Source organism: Palaemon carinicauda, chromosome 22 (assembly GCF_036898095.1).
Source record: "Palaemon carinicauda isolate YSFRI2023 chromosome 22, ASM3689809v2, whole genome shotgun sequence".
Classification (NCBI taxonomy): domain Eukaryota; kingdom Metazoa; phylum Arthropoda; class Malacostraca; order Decapoda; family Palaemonidae; genus Palaemon; species Palaemon carinicauda.
The window spans coordinates 40,686,075-40,708,526 of NC_090746.1; the positions used below are offsets into that span (position 1 = coordinate 40,686,075).

At 33.3% G+C, this 22,452-nt stretch overlaps 3 protein-coding genes across 3 annotated transcripts in view; 1 reads left to right on the forward strand and 2 right to left on the reverse strand.

The window, feature by feature from the left end:
- The first annotated feature begins 514 nt into the window (after positions 1-514).
- LOC137615852 (general transcription factor II-I repeat domain-containing protein 2B-like) lies at positions 515-1,597 on the forward strand. The gene has a single exon (XM_068345541.1). The coding sequence runs from the start codon at positions 515-517 to the stop codon at positions 1,595-1,597; it is 1,083 nt and encodes a 360-aa protein (XP_068201642.1).
- Positions 1,598-2,740: 1,143 nt separating this feature from the next.
- LOC137616417 (legumain-like) lies at positions 2,741-15,437 on the reverse strand. The gene is made up of 10 exons (XM_068346154.1): positions 15,288-15,437; positions 10,723-10,864; positions 10,521-10,618; positions 10,075-10,381; positions 5,594-5,663; positions 4,493-4,611; positions 4,055-4,225; positions 3,720-3,836; positions 3,365-3,532; positions 2,741-3,177 (listed from the first exon to the last, which is right to left on the reverse strand). The coding sequence occupies exons 2-10, from the start codon at positions 10,849-10,851 to the stop codon at positions 3,052-3,054; spliced, it is 1,305 nt and encodes a 434-aa protein (XP_068202255.1). The 5' UTR covers positions 10,852-10,864; positions 15,288-15,437; the 3' UTR covers positions 2,741-3,051.
- A 6,074-nt stretch (positions 15,438-21,511) lies between these two features.
- The window catches only part of LOC137616418 (legumain-like), a 10,085-nt gene continuing 9,144 nt past the window's right edge, over positions 21,512-22,452 (reverse strand). Inside the window, exon 10 of the mRNA XM_068346155.1 lies at positions 21,512-22,424. Within this exon, the coding sequence (XP_068202256.1) occupies positions 22,299-22,424 (126 nt within the window). The 3' untranslated portion in view covers positions 21,512-22,298. The remainder of the gene's footprint in view (positions 22,425-22,452) is intronic.

The window sequence follows — 22,452 nt, forward strand, 5'->3', positions numbered from 1 at the left end:
GCAGAGAATTTGACAGAAGCAACATATGAGGTTTCATGGATCTTGGCCAAACATAAGAAACCTTTTACAGATGCCGAGATTGTTAAAGAATGTTTTTTGGCATCAGCAGAAATATGTATTGTGGTTTCAGTAATAAAGATGCAATTTTCAAACAAATTAGAGGCTTACAACTATCAGACACAACAATAATGAGGAGGACTGAAGCAATTGGCAATGACATTCGACGTCAGTTAATCTCAGATCTGTCAGCTGTTCCATGCTTTAGCATTGCAGTGGACGAGAGCACAGATATTTGTGATGTTGCACAATTATGTGTTTGGGTACGGTTTCCAAAAGAAGACTTATTTAGGGAAGAATTATTGTGCTTATTGCCACTATATGGCCAAACTAGAGGAGAGGACGTATTGGCTGCACTCTTGTTTTTTTTTTTTTTTTTTTTTTTTTTTTTTTTTTTTCTGACAATAACCTGAAATGGTCTAATTTGGTTTGTGTGTGTACTGACGGTGCCCCCAACATGAGAGGCAAAGAGAAGGGTCTCATTGGATTAATGAGGAAGAAAGAGGAAATTCCAAATTTTGCCACATTCCAGTGCATAATTCACCAGGAGGCACTTGTGGCAAAATTCAAAGACTGTGAACTTCAAAATGTAATGCAGCTGGTTGTTTGGGTTGTAAATTTTATTGTTTCAAGGGCATTGAATTATCGACAATTTCGTGAGCTATTGGCTGAATATGAGACAGAATATGGAGATCTAGTGATGCATAATGAAGTGAGATGGTTATCTCGAGGCAGAGTACTTGAACGATTTTTGAGTCTCCTGCCACAAATTCGTGAGTTCACTACAAGTAAAGGAACAGTTGACTCTGAACTGGAGAATCCTAAGTGGATAATGAAACTGGCATTCCTGACGGATCTCACCTGCCACCTAAATGCACTAAATCTGAAGTTACAAGGACAGAACAAACATCCAGCTGCAATGCTCAGTGTGATTACAGCATTTCAAATTAAGATCACATCACTTTTCATACCGGACAAACAATTTGTGCATTTCCCAAACCTTAGAAAAGTCACACTTAACAATCCAGAAATGTCCCAAAGTTTCAACGATGACATTTTTGAGAATGCATTGAAAGATTTGGGAAAGGAGTTTGAGTCAAGATTTATGACCGTAATGAAGTACAAGGAATTTTTCACTTTCATTGAGACCCCGTTTAATGTGCATGTTTCAACCTTGAATCCTATACTCGCTGAACTTTGCGCTGATCGTGCTTCTTTGGAATCTGAGATTGTTGAGCTGCAGGCAAATGAAACGCTGAAAGCTATTTTAAAATCTGGCGAGAAAACTTTTTGGCATATTATCCCTGATATGAGCTACCCAGTTTTGAAACAAACTGTGCAGAAAATGATGTGCTATTTTGTGAGCACATATACTTGTGAATTTACATTTTCAACTATGAACATTGTGAAGAGGAAACAGAGAAGTAGAATCACAAATGCACATTTAAATATCCTTACAAGAATAGCAGTGACAAATTACAAGTACAGCTTGGAGAAAGTGAAGGAACAGCTGGCTCATTTACGGTCATCACAACATTAATGAAGGTGCCATATACATTTTGTAAAATCTATATTTGTAAAGCCAAGAATTTCAATATAATTTGTTAATAAGTATGGTTACTAGTTTTAATTATAAGTACGTGGCTTTGGAAACCCCCAAAATGGTAAATATATATATATATATATATATATATATATATATATATATATATATATATATATATATACATATATATATGTGTGTGTGTGTATATATATATATATATATATATATATATATATATATATATATATATATATATATATATATACAAACATACATACACTGTGTATCCTAGTGGCTTATGGCATATGTGGCTCACACTCCGAGTATGTCCTGAACTTCTGGCTCTCTTGAAAAAAATATTGAATATCACTGGTCTAAGGTTTAATTCAGATTTAATATTTCTAGTGATTTATTTTTGGTGATTTTTTTTTATTTGTTATTTTTTATATAGAATGTATTCATTATTGTGAAGTGTTTGTTTTTTCGATTACCAATACTTTTCTCAGTGCTTTTCTCATATCCCCTGACTAAGAACCGAAGTATGAGGTTGATTTAAGAATAGTTCCAGTTAAAAGTAAAGTAATCACCCTGTTATATTTTGAGTGTAAAGTAAAGAGACCTTTTAGATATTCAGTTTTTATATATATTATTTTTTGGGAGTTGTGTATCATTTTCAGAACTTGGAGGTATTTCTCTTGTGTATCAGATTAAGTAAAATGAAGCAGGTAAGTGCACATACTAGATTCAAGCCCAGACTTGCACCACTACATAGTTTATCCATGTTGCTTTTTGTGAAATGTTTTTAGAGCCACCATGTTCAATTGGAACTTTGGAAATACAAGTGGGTGCAAATAATTTCTTGCTGTTCATACTCACATGATTGTTGCCTCAACTATCTGTTGCTTTATCCTATTTTCTACCGTTATTCTCTTATATAGGTTATTTCGCAATATTTGGGGGGATTTTTTTTTGACTGGTCTGTTTTCTCTATTTGAGCCTTGGGTATGTATCGTTCTGCTTTTTGCTTTCCCAGTGGTGGCTGCAAATATGGTGGGAGTATCATTGTGTGAAATGGATAGCTAAGGAGGCTAACCTTGTGAGAGGGTTCATCATCACAGGAGGTGGATTAAATGAAAATTATCTTTGATTGGTACAGATATACTTTATATTTAATTACCAGCGATGGTTAATCGTTCACATTACATTAATGATATCTCTTGCATAATGAAATGTTGATATTACATCCATACATGATATCTATCACTCCCTATAGTCATCAAGTTACCGTTTAACAATTTTTATTTTCGTTTTCAAAACAGCAGAGTTATGATTTGGTATTTTATTGATTAAAGATTTTAGTACATTTATAGCAGGAATATATTCATCTTGAAGCGTTAGGGTAATTAGTAAGACACAAAGGAATTTTTAGTCAACAATCTGTGAATTATTTAGAAGGCATTTACAATAGTTGGGAAGGTGCAGACGGTCTTCATGCTGTTGATTATGTCAGTGCTGCTATATCCAGCCTCACATAGATGAAGCAGTGTGTGAACGGTGGTTAGGGCAAAAGTACTCTGAAAGAAAAAAGGCTTGGTTCAGGCTAGTGTTTAATTATTATTAGGTATTTTTTTCAATTATTGCGCTTTTTATTTGATTTCAATGTGTAATTCTGTATGCATGACTCCTAAAGACCTATTTTTTCTAATTTTCGTTTGAATATGAATAATTTGAAGTCAACAACTAAGAATTTCATTTAATTACCTGTCCCAGGTTAAAGCAGTTCTCGCTGAAAGCATGAGCAACTGGTGTATAGCAACTCCAGTTAGTGATCTTTGTGTTCTTTTTCATCATCACCTCTTCAGTGAGTTTTTCATCACCAGTTACAGAGAAGGCAATGTTTTTCATGGTTGTTTCGACAAATACACGTCTCTGAAATTCAGCAAAAAAAAAAGAAAAAAAAAATATCAGATTAGAAAGATTCAGGAGAAAACCATAATTTTAGCCATATAAGAGGAAACCTACTATCGAAGAATTACCGATTAATTTAGATAGCATATTTTCTTGCGTGTTATGATTATCAAACAAGCATGTTTTACAAGTATATAAATCTACATACGTCTTTGAGGGCTGCAAGTTCCTTAGCTGCAGTATTCTTTGCCAACTCATTTGTCGCAGAATTCAATTTTCGCTCGAGCATAACGAGGGGAACATCCTGTGCTGGTATGTTAGACGCCTGAAAATTGATCAGAATCACTTATTTTAGTATTTAATTTTTTACATCTTCATTTGTATAAGGCAAAGAGATAAGATGCTGAAGTTTTTGTAAGTTTTCAATAGTATCAGTTTAACGCATCTATATTTAGTCACCAATATTTATTTCCCATAGGCTCGTTTGGGTATTTTGGTGAAGTTTTCAGTATAAATCACAAAACCTTGTAATGATTAAGGTACCTTAGCGTGTCTGTAGGAGTACTTCTTGGGGGCCGCAGAGGTAGGACCAAAGAATGTGGACACAGTCTGGGCGTCGATGGATGTGTCTCCCCATTGCATGACTTGTGATCCGAGGGTTAATTTCTCCGTGTTCTCGAATTGAGTTTTAAGGGTCTCCGTGGTGGGATCGTTCTACAATTGAAATTGCCTCTTCAATAACTGCGAGTGTCTCAATGACTCTGAACCTTATGACTATATAACAGTAGCAGCTGTTCGCTTAAATGATATAATGCACTATACTCTAGAGACCTTAGTGAGAAATTTATTTCATCAAAAGATACGATGTTTTGTAGGTCAGTAATAGTGTTAAGACTATATTTAAATTTAAAGGGAACTCAGATGTTACATTTCATACATCAAATTACTAATTTCACAATAACTTAGTATGATATATCTTACAGCTTCAGTATCTTCCATCCAGTTAACGCTAAACTCATCGCCGAGGCAAACTCCGTAAGGATTGTCGCAGTAGGTTGCCCAGGACGATTCTGATGGGCTTGATGCAGATAGGCCGTAGGCTTAAAATATATGGGAAAGAAATGACTTTTTGCTTTCTGATTACTTTTCTCTTATTTCTGAGATCGACTGTTTCTTCAAGAAGTTATAAGTTCAAATTATTATGTTGTAGTGTATTGGTTATGATTTGCACACTATCCGTAGCTTTCAACCTTGTCGTAAAAGATCTGTTTCAGGTATATTTTAGTTTTTGTTGTCGTTGTTTGAAATTTTTATTGGTTAAGGGTTTCATATTTATTTAATCTTTTAGTCTTTAAATTATTCTCCCCTAATTCAAAACCTCAGTAATTTAGTTTTAACAATAACTGTCAAACAGATCTTTGATGTCGTTAGAGAGGAGGTACAATATTTATTGTTAAACGAACATTCTCTGGAAGATTTTGGATCACTTAAAAAATGGAAGACGATTTTTGGTTTCTGTTTACAATTAGTTGCTATTGCGACGAAAAAGTAGTGTAAAGTACATTTATTTTCCTCCAACATTTCCACAAATAATGTAAAAATGACGTATTACTGTATGTTCTTACTCAGCCAAATTAGTAGAATATGGTAAACAGTATATGCATTACAATTATAATTTCTTATAGCATTATGCGTTTACAGGCGTTTATAGTTACATTGCCTTAACAAGTATTGTTGTACACTTTAGTCAATTATTCCCTATTCTCCAGATAAATTTGAATGATGTATATATATATATATATATATATATATATATATATATATATACATCATGATGTATATATATATATATATATATATATATATATATATATATATATATATAAATATATATATATATACATCATGATGTATATATATATATATATATATATATATATATATATATATATATATATACATGTGTATGTTGTTTGGTTATTGAAAAGTTCAAGTAAATATATCCAATGAGATGGATCACATATTTTATATATTAATTTTGAAATCCCTCGTTATTATTAAAAATGAAAGAGAGATGCTTACCTTTAAGCGAAGCAGGGTACAGGTCTTCAAACATGGATCCAGACTCGCACGCCTCAATATATATCATCATCTGACATTTAAAAAAGAGCAAAGCATTAGTCTCATCCCTCCCTCCTTCTGCTTTGTCATCAGTATTTTGAAACTAAATTATTTATGACAAAGATTTCAGTCTGTTTAATATAGGATGTTTGAGCAGAACATTTATGAGGTTTTAGTGGTAAAAGACATTGTATTACTTTTCCAGTTATCGTGACACTCTCAATATCTCTTTGCAGAATGCCACTTAGAATGATGTTGGATTAGAGTGTCATACTTGCATTTTAGCTTAGGACTTTTTTCTTGAAAATGGTAGCATAATTTTCACAAAATAATTGGAACTCTCCCACGAGGAAGAAAGTTTACCCTTTTTGGCCTTTAAATGAATTCAAGTATTTAGCTTTCTGTTTTCAAAAGTTTTATCAAACTGCAAGTAGGCCAGGAAATATGCCCAGTGTGCGATATTATGAATGCAGTCGCTTATATCGACAAACCGTAATATGAATTTGCTTTCGTTGCACATATGCTCTCTCTCTCTCTCTCTCTCTCTCTCTCTCTCTCTCTCTCTCTCTCTCTCTCTCTCTCTCTCTCTCTCATATATAAACAATATAAAACCAATTAGAAAGAGTATTAGCCCATTAAGTGATAGGAGAAAAATCGTATAGGAAACGATTTGGAAAAAAGCCGAACTGTTTAATACATATTTCACAACCGTATTCATAAGGGAAGAATCAACGGCCCTCCCCGGAGGAACTATCAAACATGAAAGGCCATAACCACTGAACAGAATTACCTTCACAATGGAAGATGTCACAAATAAAATAAAAGGACTCGGTAAGCCTGCGGCACCAGGCCCAGATGATATTTATCCAATAGAACTTGAAGAAGAGATAACCCTACACTTTACACTTTTACAATAAGTTCCTAAAGACAGCCAACGAAAGAAAGGCACCACAAGGAGGGAAATAGGGCAATGTTCCCCCAATCTACAAGAAGTGACCTAAAGAAGAACCAGACAGTTACAGACCTGTGTGTCTAACTTCAGTGCCTTGCAAAATCTTTTAATCAAATATGGTAAATTCATTAGTAGAACATATAGAAAAAAACATTCTTCTGATGGCCAGCCAATATGGTTTTTGACAATAGAGGTCCTGTGGGACAAGATCTGTTAGAATTTCTCAACTATATTTTTAGCATTTACTACAAAGGCAGTGCAGTATACATCATATACGTAGATTTTCAAAAAGGCTTCTGACAAAGTCCCTCAACAAAATTTAATGGTTGAAATGAGAGCACTAGGCATCATTGATGAACCAGATTGAAGGATTGAACATTGGCTGACAAAGAGAAATCAATTGTAATCAATGGTGGAGCCTCCTAGTGGGCAGCTATTCCAAGCAGATTACTCCAAGGATCCGTCCTTGGCCCATTACTATTTATGATTTACATTAACGACAAAGATTTAGGATTCAACTAGTAGAATATCCAAAGACTGCTAACTCAGAAGACATAGGTTAAAGTTTCCCACAAATAGATTACTCACTGCTGGGAAATGAAAAAGGAAGCTTGGACCAGAAGGAAGATCTCGGCATTATTATTAGAACATTTTTGAAGTTCAACAAACAGAGCATAAAAGTTGAAAAGAAAGCTCAAAAACTAATAGGCTACATAACAAGAAAATTCAAATATAGAAAAAAGACATTGTATTGCAGTTGCACACATCACTAGTAAGACCTCATCTAAAATACAGAGCCCACTTTTGGACTCTAAGTATTCAGAAGGATATAGATGAACTGGAACCAATACAAGCCAGGGCCACCAAACTAGTCCCATTACTAAGACAGTTTGGATATAGATGGGGAATGGAACGTTTGAACTTATTTGAGCTACCAAATGGCGACTAAGGGGACAGCTGATAGAGACATTCAAAATTCGGAAAGGAATAACAAATGTAGACTAAAACCTCTTCATTCTTAACATAAATCAGTGCAGTGATAATGTATACAAACTAGTTGAAAATATGTAACATCACTCAATGCGGTAATTTCCTTACATACAAAATAGCAAATATAGGGAACAGAATTCAAGCGGATGTAGTAAACAGTAACACAGTAAATGAATTCAAGAATAAGTTAGAGTAGATCATAAAAACTCGAAACATTCTAATTGTTTCACTCTACTTGAGCAACTGGAGTCTCCGTGGATGGACTAAAAAGTCTTTGTGATATCGAAATTCCTCGTATTCCCTTCTTCTTCGTGTAAAGATTTAACTAGGCTACAGTGGTATTGCTTGTGAATAACAGAAGGGATTAAATATAGTGGATAATCTATAATTTTCCTGTTTTATTGTTTATGTCATAGTAAGTATAAGTATCGATTCCACTGATATCATTAGAAGTAGTGACTCCCTATGACTTCTGATAGACTTCCAATGTTTCTGGGAGCATGATGACACTAAATAATAAATGTCCTTGGCGAGTGATACCATAACATATTTTAACTACGGTAATAGAAAAACTTTTCTTAGTGAAAATATTAATCCTAAGGAATCTGTAATGTAACATCTACCACATAATTAACCCCTCTTGCTACACAATTCGAGTATTCTCCATTTCTGTTACTCTTTCAAAATGATATTTTTGTATTTGTTTAGTGGCTTCCTTCGAGAAGTATTTTACTTTTAACTTTGTTATGTATGACAGACGTGGGAGTGAAATTGACCAACATATTATACGGGGTTGAAAATTCTTTATATTCAATTATTAATATTATTATTACTAGCCAAGTTACAGCCCTGATTAGAAAAACAGAATGCTACCACCACAAATGTTCATGAATGCTTTGCATCAGGGTCAACCTGCAAACCTGGAATCACTATGATAAGAAATGCTAGTAATTTCATCCTTAACCTTAATCATTATTATTATTATTATTATTATCATCATTATTATTATTATTATTAATAGCCAAGCTACAACCCTAGTTGGAAAAGCAAGATGCTATAAGTCCAAGGGCTCCAACAGGGAAAAATAGCCCAGTGAGGGAAGGAAACAAGAAAATAAATAAACAATATGAGAAGTGATGAAAAATTAAAAAAAAATATTTTAAAAACCATTAACAATATTAAAACAAATAATACACATACAACTATAGACTTATGTCAGCCTGTTCAACATAAAAACATATGCAGCAAGTTTGAACTTTAGAAGTTCTTCTGATTCAATTACCCGATTAGGAAGATCATTCCACAACTTGGTCACAGCTGGAATAAAACTTCTAGAATACTGTGTAGTATTGAGCTTCATGATGGATAAGGCCTGACTATCAGAATTAACTGCATGCCTAGTATTACAAACAGGATGGAACTGTCCTGGAAGATCTGAATGTATATGATGGTCAGAAATATGAAAAATCTTATGCAACAAGCAAAATGACCTAATTGAACGACGGTGCCAAAGATTAATATCTAGATCAGGAATAAGAAATCTAATAGACCGTAAGTTCCTGTCCAACAAATTAAGATGAGAATCAGCACCTGAAGACCAGACAGAAGAACAATACTCGAAACAAGGTAGAATGAAAGAATGAAAAAACTTTCTTCAGAATAGACTGATCACTGAAAATCTTAAAAAGTCTTTCTCAATAAGCCAATCTTTTGTGCAATTGAAGAAGACACAGACCTAATATGTTTCTCAAAAGTAAATTTGCTGTCGAGAATCACACCTAAAATTTTAGAATAGTCATACAGAGTTAAAGAAACATTATCAATGGTGAGATCCGGATGTTGAGGAACCCCTGTCCTTGACCTACTTACAATCATACTTTGAGTTTTGTTAAGATTTAACTTCATACCCCATAATTTGCACATTGCACTAATTTTAGCTAGATCTCTATTAAGGGATTCAGCAACCCCAGATCTACATTCAGCAGATGGAATTTATGCAGAGAGTAGCATCATCTGCATATGTAACAAGCTTGTTTTCTAGGCAAAACCACATGTCATGTGTATATAGGATGAAAAGTAATGGGCTAAGAACATTACCCTGTAGAACACCAGATATCACATTCCTATGCTCACTATGGTGACCATCTACAACAACTCTTTGAGATATATTACTTGGAAATTCAATTCAATAATAATGCGTAGAAACAACCCACCTACCCCCAACTGTTTGAGTTTAAAAACAAGGGCCTCATGATTAACACGGTCAAAGGCAGCACTGAAAAGAGGGCCAATCATACGACCATCCTGATCATAATCAAGGGATTTTTGTACAGCATTGGATAATGTAAGAGGGGAATCGCATGCTCCAAGGCCTTTACGAAAACCAAATTGCAAACTAGGATCAAATGATTATCTTCAGCAAACCAATTAAGACATTTTGCTAAAATACGTTCAAACACTTTAGCTAATGATGTTTATTTATTAAGTTATCTTTCCTTACCTCCTTGTATTTTCCTGCTTCATGCATGCTTGTGACAGTTGCTGCAAACTCATCTGCCATTAGTTCTCCACTTGGGAAAGCAAACAATCCAGGTGCTCCATGGTCATCCAAATTGACGAAGATGCGATCATTGGGACCACTCTTAACCACCTTGCCGGAACCCATACCCTTGACAGCTTGCTCGTCGCCTCGAAGCACAGCCAGGAAGAGTTCTGGGGTAACTTCACTGCCTGTGTAATCCTTGGGAACTCCCTCATATACGTCTGGTCCGTTAGGGTGGTTGAAAATCTTGCCTGGATAGGGGTTGCTAGGGTTGTGCAAGGTATGAATCATCATGTTATTTAAATGTTATAAGTTTTCATTGAAAAGTATTTTAATTATCCAGAAACGCAAATTTTAATTCTATTCATAGCAAACTACAATAGTATAAACGTATTTTTACTTACTCAGAGTTATGAGCTATGTCGTCGTACATCATAACTATAATACGTTCATCAGGGATACCTCGGTTATGCATAATTTGGTAGGCATGACAGATGTCGGACTGCAATAGAATTTGTTTGTGAATTTAGATTATTTTAATTAGAATTTTATGAATGCACTTTATGGTTTTTTAACTCTTAGATACAGAACTTTCGTTAAGTTTACCTGATGTCGATAGTTGTACCAATAATTTGATCCAGCAACAAGGACAGCCCAATTTACTCCTTCATTTTCTGGTGGGATTCCAGCTGCTGCCACCAAAGGCAGAATCACTAGTAGAGCTGCCAACTTCATTGTCAGTCGGTTTCTATATAGTTTCGAGAGATACAAGATAATGAGCTTTGATGAATCTCTGGGTTCATTGTTGGATAACATTACTTAATAGCTCTTTTTTTTTTAACTAAAAAGTAAAACACTTGAGATGCAAATATTATCACATTTAGCTAATTTAGTGACTATTATATTTTTTTCCACTAATGTGAGTGAACATTGTTGGTGGTAATGATTTTTGTGTAAATGAAAAAAAAAAGAAATTCTGTCTGTAGTTTCCTGTTTAGGTAAATTAATATCTTTCACAGACTAGCGGAAGTTACTACCACAAGAAGTGTGTCTTTATAGAGGCATACATCAGTGATGGAAACGTATCAAAATTCAAATGGCTTTTCCACACTATGTAGTCGAAGCCAGATTAGCCATGGAGGAGGAATTGAAAATGAAAGACCTTGCTATAGACGAACATGAAGAGAAAATTGGTGAATTGGAAAATCGAATCGCATAGCTTACAGTAGGTGCAACAAATTCCGCCCAGACTGCTGACCTGAATATTACTGATCTGGTTAAGAAATTTGATAATATAACGAAGAATAATGAATCAATCAAGTTAACACTTCAAACACTGATGGACCCAAACAAGAAAAAAATTTAAATTCTGGCAAAGTTATTAGAAAAAAATATATCAGCAATTTAATCGACAAAAGCATCAACTAAACCCACTCAGAGAAAATATGAGGTCGAACATACACTTAAAGATATTTCAATTATTACTACGAGGTCTACTTCAAGTAGAAATAGTGCTGTAAACTTTGCTGATAAAAAGATCAGAGAAGAAGCAGCAAACAAGATTTAAACCATGATCGCCGACACCGAGATTAGGAAAATTGGAAAACTGAAACCTAAAATAATGGTATGCAATGTATACCATGATGACGATAAAGTAGTAAATGCTTTGATTCCAAGGAAACGTTGCCTGGACCATATTTCAAATAGAGAACAAAATAAAAGTCTTGTATCCAAGAAAATTGCTACTGGTGGGATTTCATACTACTTGTTGAAATTTGGTTGTAAAGTTCGGAAGGGTATTTATGATAAAGGTGAAAAAGGTATGCTGTAAAGAGGTACTTATACGTGATGTGTGTCACATGATCCCCTGGTACTCTGTCAAAGGTATGGACATTTTGAAAAAGATTGCAAATTCCAGACTGATGATAAAGTGTGTGGGAAATGTATAGGAAATCACACCACCAAGGAATGTTGGGAAATCACGCCACCAAGGAATGTAATTCCCAACAGGTTAAATGTATAAACTATACTAAGTTGAAAAAAAAAAACCAAATGACAACACAGTGAATTCCGGAAATTGCAGAGCTTATGAGATGGAATTGAAGAGACTAGCAGACAATATGAACCAAGGATACTAAGGATGCCATAAACTGTGGCTATGTAAATATATAATCTGTTGGTAATAGAAATATTAAAATTCGATAGTTGATAAATGAGAAATATATTAACATATTAGCATTTTCTGAAACATGGTTAAATAATTTTGACAAGGATAAGATCGTTGAAATGACCGCCCCCCACTTTTTCTTTTTATATTCCGAGAGATGGCAAGTTTTTTTTTTTTTTTTTTTTTTTTTGGGGGGGGGGGAGTTATGCTCTTCATCTACTGTATAAGGGGTGCTCAAATCTCAAGATGATAAAAAGCAATAGCGTAACAACCTTGAATAAACAGAAATAAACTTTATGCAAAAAAGAATCTATTTCAACGGTTTACAAACCTCCGAGAACAAATACTAGTATCTTCTTTGAAGAATTCAGTGTACTCATTGAGATGATTATCATGGAAAAAATTAATTAGTTATTTGTAGAGACTTTAATCTTTGGATGGATGACGCATCAAATCTTGATACCTCAGCAATTAGTGAGTTATTGTAATTATATCGATTGGTAAATAATGTTGACTGTGCAACTACTTTGACTGGGCATACGTTGGACCTAGTGTCAAGTGAGAACGAATAAATTTGTAACTGATATAAGTGTAGAAGAGAAGTGCACACTCTCTCCAGTGCACAAACTTATTACGTTTATCCTACCACTACAGCAACACGCAGTGTTGAAGATAATAAACTTCAGACATAAATGAAACTTATCTCCTACGGTATTTATTGAAGTTACAAAGAAAATGATTGCTGCTTTCAATATTCCCTGCGATCCTGGTACAATAACCAATGTTTGTTGGGCTCTGTGTGTTGACTGCCTTATGACCATATATGATAGGGTGTGTAAAAGTGAATGCGATATCATGTGTCCATAGATGGAAAAGAATATTATTGTTAAAGACCGATCTCCTTGGTTTGATGGGGAAACTTAGAAACTTCGAGAAAAATAGGGTAAAAAGACATAAAGAAATAAAGTTGAATCGGTTAAAAACTTAAGTACATGGGTAAAATACAAAATCATAATGTGTCACTATAATTATCTACTAAGGGGAAAAAAAGTAATACTCTAAGAGAGAGATCTGTGAAGCAGCAACAGACATAAGTTATATGGTTTCCTAAATGGTATAATGGGAAATGTAAATGAAAAAAGGCTACCAGAGAGGTACAGTGACCAGGAACGAGCAAATATATTTTTAGAATTCTTTCAAAACAAAATAGTAAATATAACTAAATAATTTACAAATTTTCATCTTTAGATTAGTGCTACACCAGATATACTGATAAAATTAACAAAACAATGTCACAAGGATTATCAAGAGAGCAAAGAAAACACTGTGCAATCGATCCAGTGTCAAGATATGAAGTAACTGGAGAAAGATACTATTTTAGTTTAGCTGATACAATTACGAGAATAGCAAATACAAGGATTGAGTGTAAGTTACCAAATCTGAGTAAATGGCTATAGGTACACCAGTTCTGAAAAGTGCTGTACATTATCAGGAATTTAGATCGTATAGCCCTATTCCGAATCTATCCTTTATTTCAAAAGTGCTAGTAAGTGTAATTCTTTAACAATTAATCAGTCACTTAGAAGAAATAGACGCTTTGCCAGGCAAACAGTCTGCTTACAGAAAATTATACTATATGGAGACGACTATCTGTTCTGTTGTAAATGATATGATAGAATGACGAATGAAAACAAATGTGGTATTTTATATTACTTTATCTTAGTGCTGCATTTGATACAGTTGTGCATGCACTGCTATTAAAGGATCTACGTTCCACTGGTATTAAAAATAAAGCTTTTGAATACCGAAAAGACTACTTATTCGACAGATACTGTGTGCAAATTAGGAACACTTATTCGTCATAGAAAGCATTACACAGAGGGGTACCTCAGGGAGTGTACTGGGCCCAATCTTATTCTGTATCTATATCATTGGTCTGTCGAGAATACTACAAAGATATGGAGTGTAGATCAAACTATTTGCAGATGTTACAGAATTTTACGTCTCAATAAATGATAAAGGCTACACTACTGAAACTCTAAACCGAACTATTGCAAGTGTTGTGGAATGCATGACAATGAAACAGCTAAAATAAAATGAAAATAACACTAACTTTATGGCAGTTGGAAAGAAAAAAGCCTAATAAACTTGGGCAATATTCAAATAAACATAGATAACCACTCTCTCCCGATATCTAGTGAAGTTTGTGATCTAGGCATATCTCTTGATTGTAACTTAGTCTTTCAATCCCCAAATGAATAATGTAGCACAAATTGCTGGCTATCATCTTGGAAACATTGTTTTTATAAAGATGTACCTGGTTGAACATTCTGTAAAGAAACTTGTGATAAACTGTTATTACCAGGACTGACTACTATATCTCCATCTACTACAATTTACCAAAATTGCAGCTTAAGAAATCACAAAACATAATACACAGAGGAGCAAGACTGATAAAAAGATGTCCCACCCAGAGAATGGATCACTCCTACGCTAATTAATATACACTGGCTGCCTATTAAAGCAAGGATTGAGTTTAAAATATGTACAATAACCCATCAAATTTTCAGAGCCGGAGGCCCAAAATATCTAAGAGAATTGCCCCATATTGTGCAGGTAACAAATCGTGTTGACACGAGAATAGTTACAGATGGTTTCAAACTATTGGACCCTAGATACATGTCTACTGTAGGCTTTAAAGCTTTACATATGCTGCCCCAAGACTATAATTGTACAATAAGCTCCCACTAGCCATCCGAAAGACTGAAAATATTAAGGTTTTCTAGAGGAAACTGAAGAATTGTTCTATAAGAGCTTCGATAATGTGGATTTGACAATAAAAGAGCAATATGTGGTGTGAAATACTGAATGTCTAGGAATGGATATGATAAAATGGCAGTGAAGGTCCTGTAGAGAGTGTAGGTTTCCACTTCTGTATAGGACCAGAAAAGCAGCCCTTAAAGTAAAGTAAGTTGGGTAGTTTTGTTAAAAGATTTTATATTACCTTTTAAGTGGAGCAATATGTAGTAGGTGTGCTCGTGTTACTTGTTAACACGAAGAGTTACCCTTGCTGAGTGAGTATTTATTGGAGACTGAGGTCTCTTTATGTACAACAACCCCTGAGATATGACTATTTCTGGCTCTTGATAAGAAGTGACTTGCAAAAATAGGTATGATAATGAAAGAATGTGTAGTGTGTCGACCATATGTCTAATTCTAATGGACATTGTGCAAGAATCCATTAGGTTTTCTAAATCTGGAAAAAAAGTTGTTTTGTTTGCTATTTTTATTTTGATAATGTTTTGTTGTTCATTTCTGTGAAAATGAAAATTCCACAGTAAATACTTTCATTTTAATTAAAGTTAAGGAAGAATTGCAAGAATAAAGGGAGACAAAGCTAGTTTTTATATAATTCAATGTTAAGCTCTGAGTAAAGTATCAGTTTTTATTTCTGATTTCGCCTTTAATTTTCATAGCTTGCTATTTGGTTCTATTGACATATAATGCAAAAAAAAAAAAAAAAAAAAAAAAAAAAAAAAAAAAAAAAAAAAAAAAAAAAAAAAAAAAAAAACCTACTTCAGGACTGTTACCCTATGTACTTGAATTAATGACAGTGATGGATTGTCCAGTTAACATTAGCCATTCTCCGCAGTTTTTAAACTCATGTTCTCATAGGTTTTAATTGTTTTCCTACACAACCTATATATCTAGGAATAAAAATGGCATGAGTTTTTCTTTTTAATCTTTCTCATTGCTTGTATTAAAACTGTTTTGTTTTAGTTAGAATAGCATTCATAGGAAGAATCTTATGGAAAATATAGTTATAAAATTTATTCTAAGAGAAATACACTGTACGTGTAAAATATCCTTAGGATTTGAGAACTAGTCAATCGCAAGTATAGATTGTGACCGTCTTTTATAAATTGTTCCAAATAGGAAGTTTTGCTTTAATTGTAAATTCTGTTACTGTTATTTGCTTTGTAGATCTTAATTGTTACCCTATTGTTTTAAGGGTCTCACATGCCACGCAGACTGTTATTAATGTTCTTTTTCCTTAAAGCTTTGACACAGCCATCTTGGCGGAGAGCTTGTGGTGATATTTCAATGCGCAAAGTACTAAGCCTTTGAATTTTCGAACATGAATGATTGAGTGAATAGGTTTTGCCTGGTGTTTTTATTTGCCTCATTAGTTTAGCATACATTGCTATTTTCTTCTTTTTTGTTGTAATATATTTTCAACAATAGTGATTATATTAATTGTGTTAATATTAAAAGTAATAATGGTATTTATTGGTTTTGAATGCATATAAAATTTCAAAATGATTGTATTTTCATACATTTTTATTTAATGGCTGTTTTAGTTATTGTGTGAAAATGACTTTGCAAAAGTATTGAAATTATTCATATGGAGGTTTTTACCGAAATCTCTTGAAATCTATCAATATATAATATCAAACAACACTATTTGGCATTTTTTTCTCGAGAATTTCTTTATTCGTGTCCAAAATTATTGTAGATTTATGTAATATGTTGATAGTCAGCTATGCTTATCATTGCTTAACTACAGTCATGATATAAAAAGAAATAGTTTGAGGCTCATCATGCTGAACTTGACGCAAATAATTTCCCTCGTTGAAACTCCCTATCAGATAACGATGTTTGTCAGTCGATTCTGTTAAGTCTTGTTTTTTCTGATATGTCATATGGTTTGGTTCAGCTACTACGAATTCCTGTTCAACCAGTTGAACATGAAAGAAAGTGACGATTATTGTTTGAATCTTTTATGAGCCACTTTATGTAATTTCACATGTACAGCTATATAAAGATTGTTTCCAAGTGTACAGTACATGTGCTGTCCAAAATGATGGCTAAATTTAGAACAATCTTGTTGTTACAGCACATCAAAAACTTTTTGTACTTTAATTATTCAATGATAGTGCTTCTGTAATGATGGAGATGTAAGCAAAGCACCCAAAGCAAGAAAAATATGGTCCTTCATCTTGGGCCTATGTAAAAAAAAAAAAAGCTAAAACAGTTATAAGAAAGAAAACTAATTTTCATACTTTCCTTTTTTATACTTCTGCCAAGAAAATGGTGGCAATTAGTTTTGCCTTTTTAAAACTGTCTTAAATAACTGTAAATTAACATTTCGATAATTATTCTTTTTTATTAAAATGATTTACATTCAAGTATCTCCATCCAAGGTATTTCCACATCTGAAACCTTACTGACCGGCAATGTATACATCTATTAGTCTATTGTCGAATTTTAGCTCTTCAATTTGACTTATTATTCTTCTCTGTTGAATGATTGTGATTACAATGTCCCTAAAATACATCTCCCATTATCAAAACTAACTTGGCAGCCTGATAAAAATTCATGATTTTTAAAATATTTTTTGCCCAACATGTTTAATGCTGAATCGCAAGTTTGATTAGGTTCAAAGTAGTATCACTGAAAAGGAAATTCACCATAGATTTGTATAATGCAGCAAGAAATTACTACACTATTCTACGAAATATTATAATTAAACTATCAATGTAGAGTCTTCAGATTTCAATTCGGGAAACTTTAAGTGTTTTGTAATTGAATCCATGTAAATAGACTTACTGTATAGACGGAAAGAACATATCTAGTCTATTTTTGTGTGGGAGACACATACACATACGCAAACTGTGTAAAAGTTTCTTTAATGTGGAGAGTAGAAGACGGGTAGATCAGACCAATTCGAAAAGTGAGGTGTTTGTGTAAAATTTTGAATGGTTATGGGCGTGACTGTTGTATAAGAAAGGTGATTGAAATTTTGAATAAAGTAAATGTAGAAAGAGTGCTACAATACGTGCTTAAGAGTAGCATTGAGTTGCAGAGCAGGGTTTGTAAGATAGAGTACATAGGCTATTATAGGGCATATCCAGGACTCACTGAAAGAAGGTCGGCTAGACGATGATCACTTTTTTATTTCTTTCTTTCTATGCACGTCACCTGAGCCATGGCTCGGAGTCTCAGTCACTCTGACAGGATGGTGATATTATTTATTTGTATAATTTTTTAGTTAAAATTTTTACTTTATTTAATCAAGCACATAATAGGATTTATATATTTTTTCCTATCAATGTATTCAAACTATAAAAGGTTTACCCTACTTCCATAATGACAAGTTGGCAACTTTGATGCCACTAGACCATACCCATAAGCTTCCGGAAAACCAAACTGGAAGAGTTTAAAATTAATTAGTTTAATATATAAGGACCTAGCAATACATAGGAGAAGAAGAGATCCTGCTTAAGTCTCAGAAGAGCCATCGTCTCCTCTCCAATGTACATAGTGTTTTCCTGTGCAACGTGCATAGTGTTTCCTCTCAAATGTGAATACTGTTTGTTCAAGCATTGGAATTTCTGTGGTTTAAATTATAAGAAGTGCCGTGTATATGTGAGTACAGGTATATTATAGGTTAAACTGTAAATTATACTTATTTTGCTTAACTGTTCCGTAACTTTGTGAGCCAAAGGACATATAAGTAACAATTAGGTATATGTAAGTGTAAATTGTATTTATTTTCTATAGTGTCAAAGTATCAACTTTTTTCATTAATTGTCCAAATAAAATACTTTTGTAAATTAATTTCTAGTGAAACAATTGATTGTATAATTTTTTTGAAGTATCTTTTTGTCTTAGTCTAAGGTTTAGTTCAAATTTAATATTTCAAGTGATTTATTTTTGGTGTTAATTTTTCCAATCTTTTATTTTTTATATAGGATATATTTAGTTTTGCAAACTGTGTATTATTCCGATCACCAATACTTTTCTCAGCGCTTTGCTCGTATCTCTTGACTAAAAACCGAAGTAAAAGGTTGGTTTAATAATAGTTCCCGTTAATAGTAAAGTAATCACCCATTTTTGTTTTGATTGTAAAGTAAAGAGACCTTTTAGATATTCAGTGTTCACATATATTATTAACTGGGAATTGCGTATTATTTTCAGAGCTAGTAGATCTTTCTCTTGTGTAACAGATTAGGTGAAACAAAGCATGTGAGTTTGGGATCTTGGGAATTTACGTAATTCGCTAGTTGTAGAAAAAATATACACATACAGATATGCTCGCACGTACTAGATGCAAGCACGGACTTGCCCCACTACATACTTTTCCATGTTGCTTTCTGCTAGAGAGGAACGTAAGATTAAAATTCCTCTATGTTGGTACCTGGAGGGGGATGCTTACAGCATGTGGGTTTCATCAATTAGTTCCTTCAGGGAAAATATCTGGTTGTAGACATCAATACAGTGTTAGTTTCTTTCCCCCTGGTTTCTGTGGGCTAGCATCCGTCTTAGGATTGTTGTGGTAGCATGTCCAATATAGTCTTTTCTGTGAGAACTACATATCTCCTCGGGGCATAAAAATTTACAGACTACGTTAGTGCATGCTTCCTTTGGTCCTTTTGGGGTGGTATTGTTTTTCATCACAAGAATTGCAGTCAGGTTGGGCTTCCTATACATTAGAAGTTTTACCATCTTGAAAGGGGCTTTTGGGGCCACACATCGATTAAAGATTCCTAGTAATCTCCGGGTTTCATCTTTGTCGGCCGAACCAAAGCTGAGGTGGTGGTAGATAATGAGGTTTTTGTCGGCTTCATTGGTTTTTGCCATCGTGGGTTGTTGGACTTCTTTGAATTTCTTCCTTATGGCTTCTTTTATCATGCTGTCGAGATATCCATTATTTTCTAGTTGTTATCGAATTCTGTTTAGTTCGATGTCTATGTCTTTCCAATGAAAATTGCATTAGAGAGAAGCTGTGTCCCAAAAGCATATATATATGTATATGTATAAATATATCTATCTATCTATCTATCTATCTATATATATATATATATATATATATATATATATATATATATATATTTATATGTATATATATGTATATATAAATATATATATATATATATATATATATATATATATATATATATATATATATATATATACATATATATATATATATATATATATATATATATATATATATATATACATACAAATAAATATATATATATATATATGTATATATATACATATATATATATATGTATATACATATATATGTATGTATGTATGTATGTATGTATATATATACATGTGTCGGTGCATTTGTGTGAACTTTCGAATGTGGAGAGTAGAAGATGGGTAGAGCGGATGAATTATAAAGATAAAGGTTTGTGCAGTGTTGTGATTGATTGTGAAAGTGACTTGTGTAAAGAATGCGAATGAAATTTTGAATAGAAGAAAATATATGAAGAGTTATAGGGATTACAACTAAGGTGCTACACTATATGTTTGATAATAGAATTAAGTGACAGACTATGGTTTGAAAGGTACGTCTAGGTAAGGGAAAGGTCTTAAAGGAAGGATGTGAGGTTCACTATATAAAGGTAAAGACTTTAAAAACTATTGTTCATAATGTTAACTAATATAATATCAGGGATGGTTTATTGTACGATTTCTACGAGAAAATTAATACAAGTGACAGAAGGCTCAGTTGCCTTTGTCTCAGTCCATACTGATTCTTTCAAGTTGTTTGACTCTGGGGCAGAGACATGCGAAATTTTTTTTAATTTGTTTGATGTGAAACTGTGTCTGGGATGAGTGTGTTCTATTTACCTCTTTCATTTTAAGTCAGGAAATGATTATTGAGGTCATGGAAATGTCAGTGGATAGACTAAAATTTATTCATTTACCTGATATAAATTATGATTTTTATTTTTCTTTATATTTCTTATGATTTTTTTCTTTACATGTCCGTCTCTCTTCATCACTATTCTGCTTTCCTTTTTGGTACACTTAGCTATGTAGTATTCTACTCTTCCAACTATGATTGGAGCTTAACTCGTAATAATGATCGTAAAAAAAGGGACATAATTTAATGTGTCTGGCTCAGTTTGAAATGTCTTGCTTCGCCTTCACTGATTTATTGGTTAAGGAAGAAAGTCTATACGAACAGAAAAGTAAATTATAGTGAAGCTGTTTTCTAAAAGATTTTAGCATGGACAGTTGTTACCACTTCGTTAAAGATGTTGGTAATGAAAAAAAAAATGTTACCGATATAAGATCCTTTAACTAAAATAAACCCTAATAATTTGTGAGCAAAAACTGGCTTTTAATTTTTTCTTTTCCACATAATAGTATTAATCATAGGGCAAAGTAGTTCAATTACTTCACTGTGGATGTTTTATTTAAAAAGAAAATCTCAATTGGGATTGATTCTTTGGCATAGAGATCTCTCCTGACTATACAATTCTCCTTTTATTACCGATTGTGCTGTCAATTCTAGTGTAAAGTTCAGTACCACAGTTTTCAAGAAGTTCTGATCCTCGTTGGACCAAATTGTTAAACATTTTTAGAGCCCCAATGTTCAATTGGAACTTTGGAAATACAAGTTTGGGCAAATAATTTCTTGCTGTTCATACTCACATGAATGTTGCCTCAACTATCTTTTGATTTATCTTATTTCCTACTGTTATTCTCTTATACAGGTTATTTCGTAACATTTTGGTGCCTTTTTTTTTTTACTGTTTTGCTTTCTGTATTTGAGCTTTGGGTATGAATCATTCTGTTTTTTGCTTTCCCAGTGGTGGCTGCAAATATGGTGGGAGTATCATTGTGTGAAATTTAATAGCTAAGAAGGCTAACCTTGTGAGAGGGTTCATCATCACAGGAGGTGGATTAAATGAAAATTGTCTTTGATTGGTACAGATAAACCTTATATTTAATGACCAGCGATGGTTAATCGTTCACATTACATTAACGATAGTTCTTGGGAATGAAATGTTGATATTGTATACATACATGATACCTATCACTACCTTTAGTCGTCAAGTTACCCTTTAACAATTTTTATTCTTATTTTCAAAATCAGCAGTTATGATTTGGCAATCTATTAACTGAGGATTTTAGTACATTTATTATAGGAATAGATTCATCTTGAAGCGTTAATTATTGTGTTAGTCAACAATCTGTGAATTATTTAGAAGGCATTTACAATAGTTGGGAAGGTGCAGACGGTCTTCATGCTGTTGATTATGTCAGTGCTGCTATATCCAGCCTCACATAGATGAAGCAGTGTGTGAACGGTGGTTAGGGCATAAGTACTCTGAAAGAAAAAAGGCTTGGTTCAGGCA

Coding starts and splice junctions, on each gene's coding strand:
- LOC137616417 (XM_068346154.1), bottom strand. CDS start 10,851: ATGAAGTTGGCAGCTCTACTAGTGATTCTGCCTTTGGTGGCAGCAGCT. Junction 10,382..10,520: donor GACATAGCTCATAACTCTGA/GTAAGTAAAAAT, acceptor GCACAACCCTAG/CAACCCCTATCCAGGCAAGA. Junction 5,664..10,074: donor AAGCAGGAAAATACAAGGAG/GTAAGGAAAGAT, acceptor TTTAAATGTCAG/ATGATGATATATATTGAGGC.
- LOC137615852 (XM_068345541.1), top strand. CDS start 515: ATGAGAGGCAAAGAGAAGGGTCTCATTGGATTAATGAGGAAGAAAGAG.